At 36.6% G+C, this 14,103-nt stretch overlaps 1 protein-coding gene across 6 annotated transcripts in view; it reads right to left on the bottom strand.

Annotated features, from left to right (window-relative positions):
• Positions 1-14,103, bottom strand: part of NTRK3 (neurotrophic receptor tyrosine kinase 3) — a 480,773-nt gene that overhangs the window by 88,987 nt on the left and 377,683 nt on the right. For 4 of the 6 annotated variants that reach the window (XM_069984865.1, XM_069984863.1, XM_069984875.1 and 1 more), the window contains exon 14: positions 4,128-6,047. The exons of the other annotated variants lie outside the window; for them this stretch is intronic. In XM_069984865.1, the coding sequence (XP_069840966.1) occupies positions 5,929-6,047 (119 nt within the window). In that variant the 3' untranslated portion in view covers positions 4,128-5,928. Of the gene's footprint in view, positions 1-4,127; positions 6,048-14,103 lie in introns of those variants that run through there. 6 annotated transcript variants of the gene reach the window in all.

The following is a 14,103-nucleotide window of genomic DNA, read 5'->3' as shown; positions in this document are numbered from 1 at the left end:
GGACAGATTTCCAGATTTTTTTTTTTTCTGTAGAGCCCATTTAACAGGAAAGACATCTGTTAATTTTTATCACAGTTGCTCAGTAATGGTTTGTGCCTCCCGACCTTACAAATAACATCACATGGTTTATATAAAGGATAACAAATACCCTTTCCCTCATGTATTTTTAGATGTCACTGTACAATTCTGATGCCATAGAGGCAAAACCACCCAAACTGTCTACTTGGTCTTGTAAATAATTAACCGTTACCTATAGTGTTCCTTATTTTCATTTTATAGCATGCTGACCTGGTAGAATAGATATGAACAGCTCTGAACACTTAAATAACACAGATGCATATCATAGAAAATAAAGTGTTTATTAAGAAACTGTATATACTGAATATATTTTGAATACACAAGATTTGTGTAACCAGTTTCTATATTATGGCACAATATTCATTGTATTAAAATTACACTTTTTTTTTCAACAGGCTGAATGTGAGGTAATAATAATATTAATTAATAGATCAGCCTTTAAATCCAATTCATTATAATTAGATCGCTGGTCCAATAAAATGGAGAAAAAAAATTGTGAAGAGAATTTCCCTGCAGTTCATCAACATGGTACAATACATTTTTGGCAATTAATAAACAGAATGGTCATGCTTAAAAAGTTCCGCTTTTGATTACATTGGCTCTATAGTCAGCTCTTACAAAGCCCCCTCCCACACTTTATCTTCTGCCAATGGGCTGACCGTGGACAAAGTGGCATGGTACTTCCCTAGTGCCATCACCAATCTCTTGCAGGAATTAGCAGGTGTCACACACATTGATACCCTACTAACTGAATACTGATGCTATATCCCAGTCTCAATGCCTTTTATATACCTTACCTTTCCTCATGGCTCCAAATATCTAAATATTTGTCATACTCTGAAGACATATGAATGTTACAGTATATACGAGTGTGTATTGCTGGAATATAAATTGCAGCTTGCTGAGGAAAGGCATGGTGGACATCTTATACTTACACATAACGTTTAAAGGGTAAAGGGGTTATCCAAGAAACTAAAACATTACTTGTATGCTCTTTACCCAGCAGCTCAATTCCTTGGAGCTGACTGACACAAAGCCACAGTGGTCAATGGTGGCCAATGGTCACATGATGTTGCTGTAATACTGGCAACACCATATGGCCATAGGCTACCGCATGTAAGCAGGAGTAAGCATACAAATTACTTTTTAGTTACTTGAACAAAGCCTTTAAAGAGCACCTGTCATTATAAATTTAAGCTGGGGATGTGATATAAAGCATGGTTGCAATTTACATTAACTTTTTTTTTTTTGAGACACAACTAAAGACAGGAAGTCCCGTCCATCTACGTACGGAGAAGTCATCAATAATTTGATGGACACACTGAGTTGTGACTTTCTCTACTGGCTGGGACTTCCTGTGTTTAGTCTCTTTTTCAACAGCACAAGACTACAAAGCTGAGTTTAGGAGACTGGACCTGGATACAAGTAAGTATAACTTTGTTTTACAGCATGATAACTTAAAAATAACGAATATAAATTGCAAACTTGCTTTATATTGTATCTACTGCTGATTTAGATTTTAAAAGTTATAACAACAGTGACACTGTAAATAAATATCTTTGAAATCAAACTTCCTGTTCAGAAATCTGGCTTGCGGTTGTTGATAGATCTGATCAAGGCTGTATGTTCTATTTATGGACAGCATAAATATCTAAGCTTACTACGATATGAATACCTTAAGGCTATGTTCACACGTTGAACATACAAAGTGCGTTCCGCGTGAAAGCCTGTTGTTTAACGCTACTTGGCTGGAAATAATGATCGTGATCATTAATTCCGTCTGTAGGTAATGTTACACAATAGCCGTTCACGTGGAACGCTCCTTGTTTGTACAGTGTGTGAACACAGCCTAAATATTAAATTTGAATGTATTTAACAGCAATGAGAAGATCTGCCAACTCCCTTGTTTTGACATTTAAAAATACAGCAACATCGTGTTTTCTTTATTTAACACTAAGCAATGTACAAACTCAAAAAGTCAAGTAAATGTATTACACATACAGTAGATTTTCCTTGCAGACCGTATAAAGCCAATGTTAAACAAAGATGGATCTTAACACTTAAAAACTTTTATTTCAGCTAGCTTTTTTATTAAAGCAGAGGTGTCACCGGGTCCCTTATATACTAAACGTGATTAGTGTATGGTGCATTATATCCAGTATACAATACAAAAAATGGTGTTTATTAAGTTATTCCTTCACAGATTTGACACATTTCTCACTAATAGTTGAACATAGAAAAAAGAAGCTGTAAGGGTATAAATCCACACACCGTATACGCGGCGTATTTACTGCTGCGATACGCAGCAAATACGCAACAAATACGCAACAAATATGCAGCAGATTACATCTAAATAACTGAACACAGTATCAAATCTAAACCATCAAATCTGCTGCGTATTTGTTGCGTATCTGCAGCGTATACTGTGTGTGGGTTTGTACCCTTAAACGCCATGAATAGAGAAGAGCAAATTTGAAATTCATTCTACTGGTCCAGTTCAGGAAAACTAATTGTCCTATTAGTTTTAGACCCCATTTTGAAAGTATAAGAGCGGGGACTCTTGTCAAAGGCAGGTATCCCTGCTCCTGTTCAATACATTGAGTGCCTGGGCAGGGGCACCGAGCATGTAGCGAGTGCAAGCTGCAATGCACACAGTATCAACACTTACCTCCAGGCCATCTGTACAAGGGCAACTATAATTCTGAATTTAATGAATCCAAATATTTAATTAAATTTATACTGAATTTGATTCTTGCTTAATCAAATTGCTCATCTCTAATCATGAATGTTTATCATATGCACTCAACTATGTACTAGGCTGGGTTCACACTGCGTTTTGCAGTCCGTTCATCGTATATGTTCTATGGGGGGGTGGAAACGGATGTAAAAATGGATGCAATTGTGTGCAATAGGTTTGGATGCACACAATTTTATACTATGTAAAAAAAACAAAACAAAAAAAAAACACGTCTCAAAACGAAAGTGTTTAAAAAAAAATTACCATGTTTTTTTGTGTACGTTAAAACAACTCTGTACCCACAATCTGCCCCCCAAGCTGCTTTTACCGTTGGATAGTTGTTTTTAATCCAAGATCTGTCCTGGGGTCCATTTGGCAGGTGATGCAGTTATTGCCCTAAAAAACAACTTTTAAACTTGCAGCACTCCTTTCCGCCCTCTCCACCACTAGAAATGCCTCAGGCAGGATTTCTCCTATTCATCACTTGTCTAAAGACTGCACATGTGCTGGATCAAGTGGTAAGTAGGAGAAATTCTGCCTGGGGCATTCCTAATGATAAGGAGGGCGGGGAGGAAGGACGGAGGGGCGTTGCAAGCCTAGGGCATGGGTACTCTAGGTCACACCAATTTGTTACAGTGCTGCAAGTTTAAAAGTTGTTTATTAGGACAATGACTGCATCACCTGCCGAACTGACCCCAGGACAAATCTTGGATTAAAATCAGCTATCTGAAGGTACAAGTGGTTTGGGGGTGGGGTGGGGGAGAGAAGATTGTGAGTACAGAGCAACTATTTAAAAACAGATATGTTAAACAGAGTCTGTAAACTGCGTGAACCCAGCCTTAGTGGTATTTTAGCAACAAATTGAGGACACACTACTAGTATACTCCAAGTATAATCACACTTCTGCTCCTCCTTGTATGTCACAATTTTGGCAATACAATCCTGGAAACAGGCTATAACAGGAGTGGTATTTCTTCAAACTCCACCCAAAAAGGTGATGTTATGGGGCACTCCTAGCATTTGTGGGGCCTCCCCAGGCGTTTTAAGGATGTGACTTGCAAAAATGTGAATCATGTTTTTGTATTGTATTCATAATGCCCTATATACAAATCAATATTTTATAGGACCTCATGACAATTGCCCTTGTACTGATATAAATTAACAATGATATTTACCTTTCTAACATAATATTACTGTTTAAAAAAAATAACAGTGGAATTTGGCACAATTTCAAATTTTAAACAGATTTTTATGAATTTACTTTTATTTTTTTATAAATATCTGTAGATTTTATTTAGATTTTTCATGTGTATCATGAGCAAAATATTTCTCTACTATGGATTACTTCATATTCTCTGGGATAGTTGTATTTGGGTTATATTTTATCATACAAAACATAGCTTTTGTCTGATGTGTAATAATATTTCAAAGAGTACAAACAAACAGACACATTTTCAGGCACAATGGTTCAAGGGAACGCAGGCTTGGGGTTTTGCACTCTTACTTTTATATTATACGGGTAATTTCAGGCTGATGTACTTAGTGAGCCATAAATCTGATCTTGTTTAATTCTATATACTCTAATTCACTATGACACAGGAAGGACGCAGTTTGGCAGATATTTCATGGTAATTAATGCAATTAAAAATCTATGGATATGATATGAAACGAATGATAATTTTATCTATTAATAGAGCCTCTGATATTGTTATAGGGATTGTAGATTCCTATGCTGCTCAGTGAAGCAGAAATGATGTATCTTGGACAAAGTGCATGACAGAACATTGAATACAAACAAAATGTAAGCAGCAGTAGTTTGCTGTTTAGGTGCCCTAGCTTATAACAGCATAAGGTCTCATGCACACAACCATATTATGGCTCGGTAAAAGTATAGAGTCTATACTGTACCTCCATATGCTTCCTATTCGATATGTAGGCATTGGCATGATCCATCGCATGCCATATTACAAGGGATATGCCTCCATAATATGGTTCCAAGTAAAAAAAAAAATACTATATAGTCACACATGGCCCCATAGTATGAAACCATGTGTCATTATATAGGCCCATGCTCATGGCAGAGCTGTGTGCATGATGCTGTAGGATGATCCCTATATGATATAGCTTTTAGTGTAGACATACATGAAATAATCTCTGCTATGTTCACCCTGCTCCCCCATGGATTGACAAAGAAGTAACCAATGGGAATCACAATACAGCTACCCTTGTCTAATCATCTAATCCATCTTTCACTATTGTATAAATAAGGCCCTATCTCCCTTTGCCACCTTAATTTCTCTTCGATATCAAGTATTCCTGTTTATACAGGGTGAATACAGCTGAGTAAAATCTCATGTATCATTCCCTAAAAAAAAAGTCCAATTTAAACAAAGCAAATATTGCTTTTTGTGACTGTATAATTTGTCCCTCACCTCTTGTCCCCCTCCCCGCTCCTCTTACCCCTAAAAAAAGAAAATAATACAAATAATAAAAATTCTGACGCACAAAAGATTTGTAAAACATTTCATTGAAAAATAATTACAATTTCTCCTGTTAAAAAAGTAAGATTTCACTTCTCATTGTATCGCTTGTACAGTTGCAGAATCCTACAATGCCCTTTTCTTACCAGTCTTCCTTATTTAGAGACTTCCATGACATACAAAGCCCTGCTTTATGAGATCTCTTTAGGTTGCCATTTCAAAGGGTGATGACATCATTAATAAGGTGATGTGAAGTCACAGGATCACAGAAAACTCAAACACAGATTCCAAACAGGAAAAACACGACTAAGGATTTTTTTTTTTTTTTAAACAAATACAACTAGTGTTTATTATAAAGATGGCTCCTTTCGAGTCTGTCTCCTTTGTTTTATTATAAGTTGCTGCTCCTGCTGCTGTTGCTGTGGCATGTCTGGATAATTTTGAAAGCAGTAGCTACTGTAGTTAAAGCAACATTTATCTTTTGACAGAAATACGTTTTTTGTCGTATTAAAAGTTTACAACAGAGGACTAGTGCAGTCTTGTGAAACCTTGATCCAAAAGTTTTCTGTGTCTCCCTTCACATTTTGAGAGAACAGCCTAAACTTGACAACATAAACAAGGAACTTTAGAGGCTTAAAAGACGTGGCGTCCTTTGCTGAAATAAACACCGACGTCGTGAACATAAATGCCTTGGTTAAGAGGTTTGGGGTGTCCGGGAAGGCTTATTGTGTTCAACATATATTCTCTGAAACCTAAAAAAAAAAGAAAAAACAAAGGCAAAATAAAGGAAGGAAAAACAAAAATAGGAAGTAGGTACTTTAAGGAAAAATAAGCAAATAAATATTACGAGTCTTATTTTAAAAGGGAACAAATTGTCAAATAAGCCCAGAAGGAATCAGATATAAAAAAAAAGTAAATGGGATTTTTTTTTAAACTATAGTGCACATTAAACAGATTGCGGAAATAAGAAAGGGCCATCAATTCTATTACAATTTGAAGTATTTTGTTTAAAGTTAAGAAATAAGAGACAGACAGTAGGTCAATTATTATGGTAAGAAAGCAAAAAAAAAAAAAAAAGCAAGCAACATATAACACGTGCCAGCAGCTTTAAAACATATCCCTATATTTTAAAAAATAAAATAAAAAATCAGACATATAAACCTTGAAAAAATTCTAATCTTTTTAAAGAAAGTAGATAAGAAATGTAAGAGATAGGCAGGGCAAGCATTAGGAGACAGCTTTTATATAATGGACAAAACTTGCTAAATTAACTAATTTGAATGGACTGCAAAAATGATGCGGTGACGATAAGAATGATGATGAGGATGATAATGATTCTTGTGTTACTGAACAAAACATAAATAGATACTGAAATATGGTATGACATAGTTATGGTGCTCATCATTTCCAGATCATATAGATGCTGTGACATTCATCGTACAACTAATCACTCATGAACAGACTCCATTAAAGAGGGTCCTTCAGGGTTCCAAAAGAGTTTGGTATTTGTTTAAGGCAACAATAGCTACAAAATGCACTGTATTTGCCATAAAAAATAGCACAATATTCGCTGGAAGTTTTGACAGAGGATCACAACACAAATGTGAATGGAGCCTTACACACACAGGGGTGTTAAAGCGACACTGTACCAACAATCTGCCCCCCCCCCCAAACCCCTTGTACCTTCAGATAGCTGCTTTTAATCCAAGATCTGTCCTGGGGTCTGTATGGCAGGTGATGCAGTTATTGTCTTAAAAACAACTTTTAAACTTGCAGCCCTGTGCCCAACGGCCGTGGTGTGGAGTATCTGTGCCCTAACTTTGCACCACCCCTCTGTCCCTCCTCCTCACCCTCTTCACCATTTTTCCTATTCCTCTGCAGTGAACACTACACAGGTGCCTTAACGATCCAGCGCATTTGCTGTGCTGACCCAGGTGATGAATAGGAAAAAATCTGCCTGGAGCATTCCTAATGATGAGGAGGGCAGGGAGGAGGGACAGAGAGGTTGTGCCAGCCTAATGCATGCACAATCTAGGCCACGACTGTTGGGCACAGGGCTACAAGTTTAAAAGTTGTTTTTTAGGACATTGACTGCATCACCTGCTGAACCAACCCCAGGACAGATTTTGGATTAAAAGCAGCTATCTGAAGGTAAAAGCGTTTTCTTTTTTTTCTTTTTTTATTTATTTTATTTTATTTTTTTATTTTTTTTTGGGGGGGGGGCAGATTGTGGGTACAGAGTCACTTTAACTGAACGAATGCAATGAGATCACTATGAACATGGCAAAGAAGATGTATAGATCTCAATGCATTTCTCCAAATCTTTCATCTTTAGTTTTCTGTATGTAATAATACTGAATGTTTTCTTTGCAGTAAAGCAAGGCCTCATTCACGTGTCAGTATATTTTTACGAATCCAGATTTTTTTTGTTGACATTATGGAGGTAATATTCGACACATCCACCAAAATTGCAGAACCCATACTCTTCTATTGGTTTGTCTGTGTCACAATTGCACTAGGACATTTTTTTGCAAAAAATTCAGATGCGTGAATAGGCACATAAAAACCAATGAGATCTAAGTCTGTCTACAATTGTGGATCCACAATTACGGCAAAAAATTGGCCTTGGAATGGGGCCTTATATAGTTAGTTTTTTTTAAATGGAAGCTCCAATAGAAGTTAAGGAGCCCATTTTTATTGGACAACACAGATGTACCATCCTTTCTCCAGTCTGATTTTCCCTGTTTACCACAGAACTAAGAGAGGAAAAGTTAAGTACTTCCTGGAAGACTGGATGGTATTGTCAACATGTCTGAATAAAGGGCAGACAAGCACCCCAAATATGCAACCTATAGAAATCTATGCACCTATGCTGAGGCACACAACGGTTTGAGAATAATACAATCCTGTAAGATAAAGAATTGCTTAAAAGTATAAATTCAAGGGGAGAATACATTGCCTAGTGGAGGTACCATATGATGGGGGTGTTTATGTTCTAAGGGAATGTATTATGGGAGATGGATGTAATTGGTAATTTAATGAACTAATAGAGTGACTGGAGCATTGCTCCCACACTGCCTCTGAGCAGTTTATGGCTTGTAGCTTTTGGGGCTACACAGTAATGTTGGTTAATAATGTTGGGCATGAGTGACATGCAACACAGCCAGCACAACTGTGATTCAACAGTTTTCGTGGCAGGTTGTGAGTCGCTTGTCACTTTGGCACCACTGACCTCAATACAACCCGCATGTGACTGCATTGTGTTTACAACTTTTTGTTTTGTCTATTTTTTTTTTTTTTTTGTTTACAGCCAAACCTATATTGTAATGAAATTGCACACAAGCAAGTGGCAGTTAAGTGACACTAATTTTTTTTGGGTCATTTCACCAACTGTTGTATGACCAAAGCCATAAAGCCCCAGCTTTAAACCTTTCAAAAACACGTTTTTCTTTATTCTATTTCAGCAAAATTCTACCAAAATCAAACACAAATCAGAAATTAAAGTTGTGCACTAAACACTGTAACTATAAGGGTATACGCCAGTTTCAATTTCAGTATTTGATGGGCAGTAAAAGAGCAAGAGAGAGCCTAACAGGTAGACGCAATTCCATTCATTTCTCTCATAGTAGGGTGCCTCAAACCCATGCCTTGACTCCATCATAGTACCATGCATTGGATTCAGCTGGGACTAGGGGAGGACACACCTGACAATTTTAAACAGCTACAGTATATACAGAAGTATCCCTTTTCATATTCCCAGCAAAAAAAAATATTTTGTAGCCAATAAGCTACCATCACATTGTACAATTTTGAATAGCTAATTTATGTATTTACTGGAGCCGGTTGTGGGATTTGTTCCAGCCTTGTCCTGGACCACATGATGCTCTTAATGGAGTGAATGCAGTGCACATATGACACTCTCCAAGTTTCAATAAGAAGAAGCATCTCTCACATGGTCAGTAGGAGGAACCAATAAACAAAGTAACTACACTGCACAGCATACCACAAAGGTGGCTAATGGGCCACTTTATGATGGGAGGGGTTATATAACTTATCACTACATATTCTGAGAAGAATGGTATGAGGGCTCTTTTTCCATGGGTCGGTACACTCTCTAAATGAACTTATTGCAAGACTTGAGCATTTTGCAGGAAGAGCCACACAAACAATTACATTATTGTTTTCTGGACATTTGCTGCCATCACTTGTTGGATACACATCCACTATTACACAAGGAGATGTGTGAATGATGAGCAGCCTTTTTTAGGGTTAAGAGCAAAGTAATCAGCCAATGTCTGTGATAAAAATGTAACCTTTGAGTGTGCTGATAGCTTGTCATGATATTGTGTTGAATGAGTTGCAATCCTTAAAGGGGTTGGCCCCGTCCCCTAGTGTCCACAACAGAGATTGTATATGTCTATGGAGGACCTTGGCGGCAGTGCATGGTCACATGCTCCTCTATATCAGCCATTTTATGGACAGACTCACCACAGAGCAGTACAGCACAGCCTGGAGGAGGGGAGTCTAACATTAGCGCTATGATGTACACAGGGAGCTGTTGTCATTATACTGTATACTGTGAGTACACTTACTAATACTGTATACTGAATAATTTTACTATAAAGTGGCCAACCCCTTTAACTTAAAGAAAGCTGTGTGGTATATGTTGTGTATGTGGCATAAATTTGTATTAATAGATTTAAATCCTCCAATATCAAAGATGAATATAGACTAACAGCATATAATATGACAAAACATTTATAACACATATTTTGGATTTGGGAAAGATGCCACAGTATCTCCATATTTGAGTACAAAACAGAGCAAATTTTTATTATCAAGTTTATTCAGATTGGACAGAACATTCTGCATACAGGAGCGCTCATGTCTGGTCATAATTTTGGAGAAGGATGTTGTGCCATATATATTTGCATTCTCCTGGGGCCACAAGCATCAGCTATGCCCCTCCTTCTCTCTAATTACAGTTGTATCAAAAGTCAAAGTAAAAAACTTGTGAATATTATCAAATTATTCAGAAATCTAAACACTAGATCTACCAGCTCATTTTACCTTTCCTTTGTTCTTTTCACAGTTACTCAGTCTATTTGATTCTGGACTGAAAATACAGCTTAAAGCTATGTAAATGGTTCTGTATGGGAATGCTAATTATATTGACTTGATGTGCTGAACATCGATGAGGAGGTGGCAAAGTGAAATTTGAAGTTTACTTGCAAGCTTCCCACACATAACATCACTGAACTGCAGGGATGCTGTTACCACCCCCAACTAAGGTGAACATAGAGTACTAGATAAAGAACAGCAACAGCATGGCTGCATAAGATTGTCCTTGAAGAGACCCTGTCAGTAGGTGTATGCTTTCCTATCTAAGGGTAGCATAAAATAGTCACAGAGAAGCTGAACAGAAAGATGTATCACTTACAATGTTCTGTGCAGCTAATTATGAGATATCCTCCTGAATAACATGGACCATAATTTGTCCTCTGCATTTTAAGCATGAGCCCAGTAGTCCTGGATATTCATGAGAAGCAGAAAACTCTGCCCACCAGCTCCTGATTGGCAGTTATCTATCCATACTGTGTATAGGCTGTCAATTGTCAATGAGTAGCTGGAGGGTGGGGTGGGGTGTGGCAAGAATCCTATTCTCCTGCATATTAGGAGAATGGCTGAACAAAATAATGTAATTAATACACCAATCTGTTTAGCATTTCTGTCACTAGTTTATGCTACCCTCATTTAAAGTCTAGTGACAGATTCCACTGCCTCAGGCAGTTGACAAGGGCAGTTGCCGAAACGCGTTCTGCCATATATTCACACTTGTATGGTTATTGATACCAAATACAGATTGATGATTATGCAGTTGGTGAGTGCCAGGATTTTCCATTGAATTGTGTTACATTCCATTGAATTGTGTGTTACATTCCTTTCCAGGTGCACCACCTGATCTCACACGGAGTGCCACTCTAAACTTCCAATAAGTATGGGAAGACTTAAGATTTTTAAATAGAAGTAAATTACAAATCTATATAACTTTCTGACACCAGTTGATTTGAAAGAAAAAGATAACCACTTTAAAGGAAGCAACATTAATAAATCTGGCAGAAGGACAATAAATTTCTATTAGGAAGTGCAAATATTAGATGTAAGAAAAAAATGCAAAAAATTATTCAATGTTAGAAATGTTATTATATATCAGTCTCTGGGTGTAATTATTTATTCTATTTCACTGCATAGTCTGCAGCGAGATGATTGCTGGTACCATTTTTGGGAATAAAAATTGTCAGTACATCCTTACTATTGTTCAGACCATACTGAGAATTGTAGTTTTACATGATTCAAGCTGTGAGTGTTAAACATTGGTACAGTGGCTTTGAAAAAATACTTTTCTAGCGAGTTAACTTTGGTAGAACTATTGTAAGTTCTGATATCATAGGTATTACATCCTGGTAATGTATATACTGTATGTGCTGAGATTGATTTTGGTGCTATAGCTATTTGGTTTAGTTCTGGTACCAGATTTATACCAGATCTATATTCATGACCTGGACTTGATTTGGTACTCTGTTTATTTACTGGACTTAAATATTAGGGATGAGTTCAGTTTAAGGGATGAGTTCTGTATTAATCATTAGCAAATTTACAGTAGCGCTTTGCTAGGCTTGTTGGTCGGCATGTCCGCTCCATGCCACTTGGCCCCAGTTGCCTAAAAAATCTGGATGCATTACCCGGTAAAGTTTTCCAGGACTGTATCCAGCTTTTCTGGGCACCCACAGAGAAATGGCATGGAGTGGAAGGGGGGGGGGGGTTCAAAGGTAGCCGGCTGACGAGTCTAGCAAGGGGCTTTTCTTCTCTAGTACTGTAATTTTGCTAATCCCTATTCAGTATTCATAAACTGAGATTGGTTCAGGTGCAGGTCTTTTAATATATTATTTATCTACCTGTAAGTAATACACTGTAGGTTTTTTATAATTCCTATACACTAGTTTTAACCATTTTTTCATTACATGCGAAGATATAATTTTTTTTGTTTTCTGAAGCCATTTTACTGTACGTCTCAGGCACCGTAATGGCTAGGTGTACTCCAGATCATCGCCATACACTTCTATAGAGGAAGTGATCACCTTGATTGTGGCATTGTCATAGAAATGTTGTATTCATGCACAGTAATAAATTGCTCTTATTAGGTGAGGACAGTACTATGGATATAAATTGGAGTCAACACATAACACCTGAACTTAAATCACCATAGGTGAGGTTTCTTTTTAAATGTCCATTATACAAGAACATTGCCTAGTTTTGTAATATTCATCATTTTGCCCATAATTCATTGCCATAGCATACATCTCTTTTTTGCAGCTTGGCCATGTTTTCTATATTTGTATTTTTGCATTTTAATCTGCATGATATATAGAAATGTATTTTCCAGGATGCGTAAAAGATTACGGAAAACAATATCCGATATGTCAGCTCAAGGTACAATTTGTCAGAGATGTTCTTTAGTAGTTTCTTTAATACTCCCCCAACCCTAGAAGATGGCGATAAGTGCTGAGTATTACACTGAAAGTGTTTACAAAAATAAGGTCTAGGATAACACAGCGAAAAAATGTATGTGAAAGAATGAGAAAATGGTTTCTTGTGGCAAGGTGCCCAAGTACTCTGTTAGCACTCTTCACTTTTCTGCAGCACATCACAATAAAAATGAAAAAAAAAAAAAACTGATTACTTTTGAAAATCTCTGTGCTTTTGTTCCTGACTTCTGCTAATGACATTTTTGTTTTTCTAATTAATTTATGTAAAATTAAAACAAGAATCTTACCATTCCAACTGTGCAATGATATACAAGGGGGAAATCCTTGGAAAGCCTGATTAGCACTTTTGAGGATGATAGTTAATTGTTACTAATTAATAGTCATTCTATCTTATTTCTAATGCTTACCCAATTATTTCTGCTACATTATGGAAGGTTGTAATTGCAAAGTGAATAAACTGAAAGAAATGAACAATGCAACGTAACAATGAAAATATGAAGGGTTATAATTAAACTTTGATCTTCTGGTAGTAACCTGAAGACCTTCAGCTTATATCTTGGATTTAGAATTTTTAGGGTGTTATATAGATATAACCTGCTTTATAGTACTATCAGCTAAGGGCCAATTGGATGTTGTTGTTGTTGTTATTATTATTATTATTATTATTATTATTAGTAGTAGTAGTAGTAGTAGTAGTAGTAGTAGTAGTAGTAGTAGTAGTAGCATATTTTCATTGAAATAAAAAAAAAAAATAACTAATATACAGTATAAGAGGCTACATAAACTCTACACAATGTGAGCAGCAAAGAAACTAATGATCTTCACCACTGTTCACATGCTGAGAGGTATATTTGGAGAGTGGTGAGAGTCTGATTGTTGGACTCTTAATATTGTTGGTGGTGCTAATTAATCCTTTCGATAAAGTCCACTAATACAATCTTCTTCAGAAGAGTAAATGAAGCTGTGGCACTAACTGGCATCGGCAGAAGACGGTCGCCTTGTTAAATAGATGGCCGCTAATATATATATATATATATATATATATATATATATATATATATATATATATAATTATAATGGGTATAGGTGCCAATCTGTGATATAAGATGGCCACCTTCCTAAATATTATTAGGCAGTGGGAACATAGCCTAAAAGTTTTTTATTCTAACCACAATGGCTGGTGCCCTTATTTTTGTCTGTGTCGTGAAATATGTGGTTGGAATAAAGAAGTTTTAAGTATAAGGGTATGTTCACACTACGT

This window comes from Dendropsophus ebraccatus, chromosome 1 (assembly GCF_027789765.1).
Source record: "Dendropsophus ebraccatus isolate aDenEbr1 chromosome 1, aDenEbr1.pat, whole genome shotgun sequence".
In the NCBI taxonomy this organism is placed as follows: Eukaryota; Metazoa; Chordata; class Amphibia; order Anura; family Hylidae; genus Dendropsophus; species Dendropsophus ebraccatus.
The sequence above is the reverse complement of the archived record's forward strand: the minus strand, read 5'-3'. Positions and strand labels throughout refer to the sequence as shown.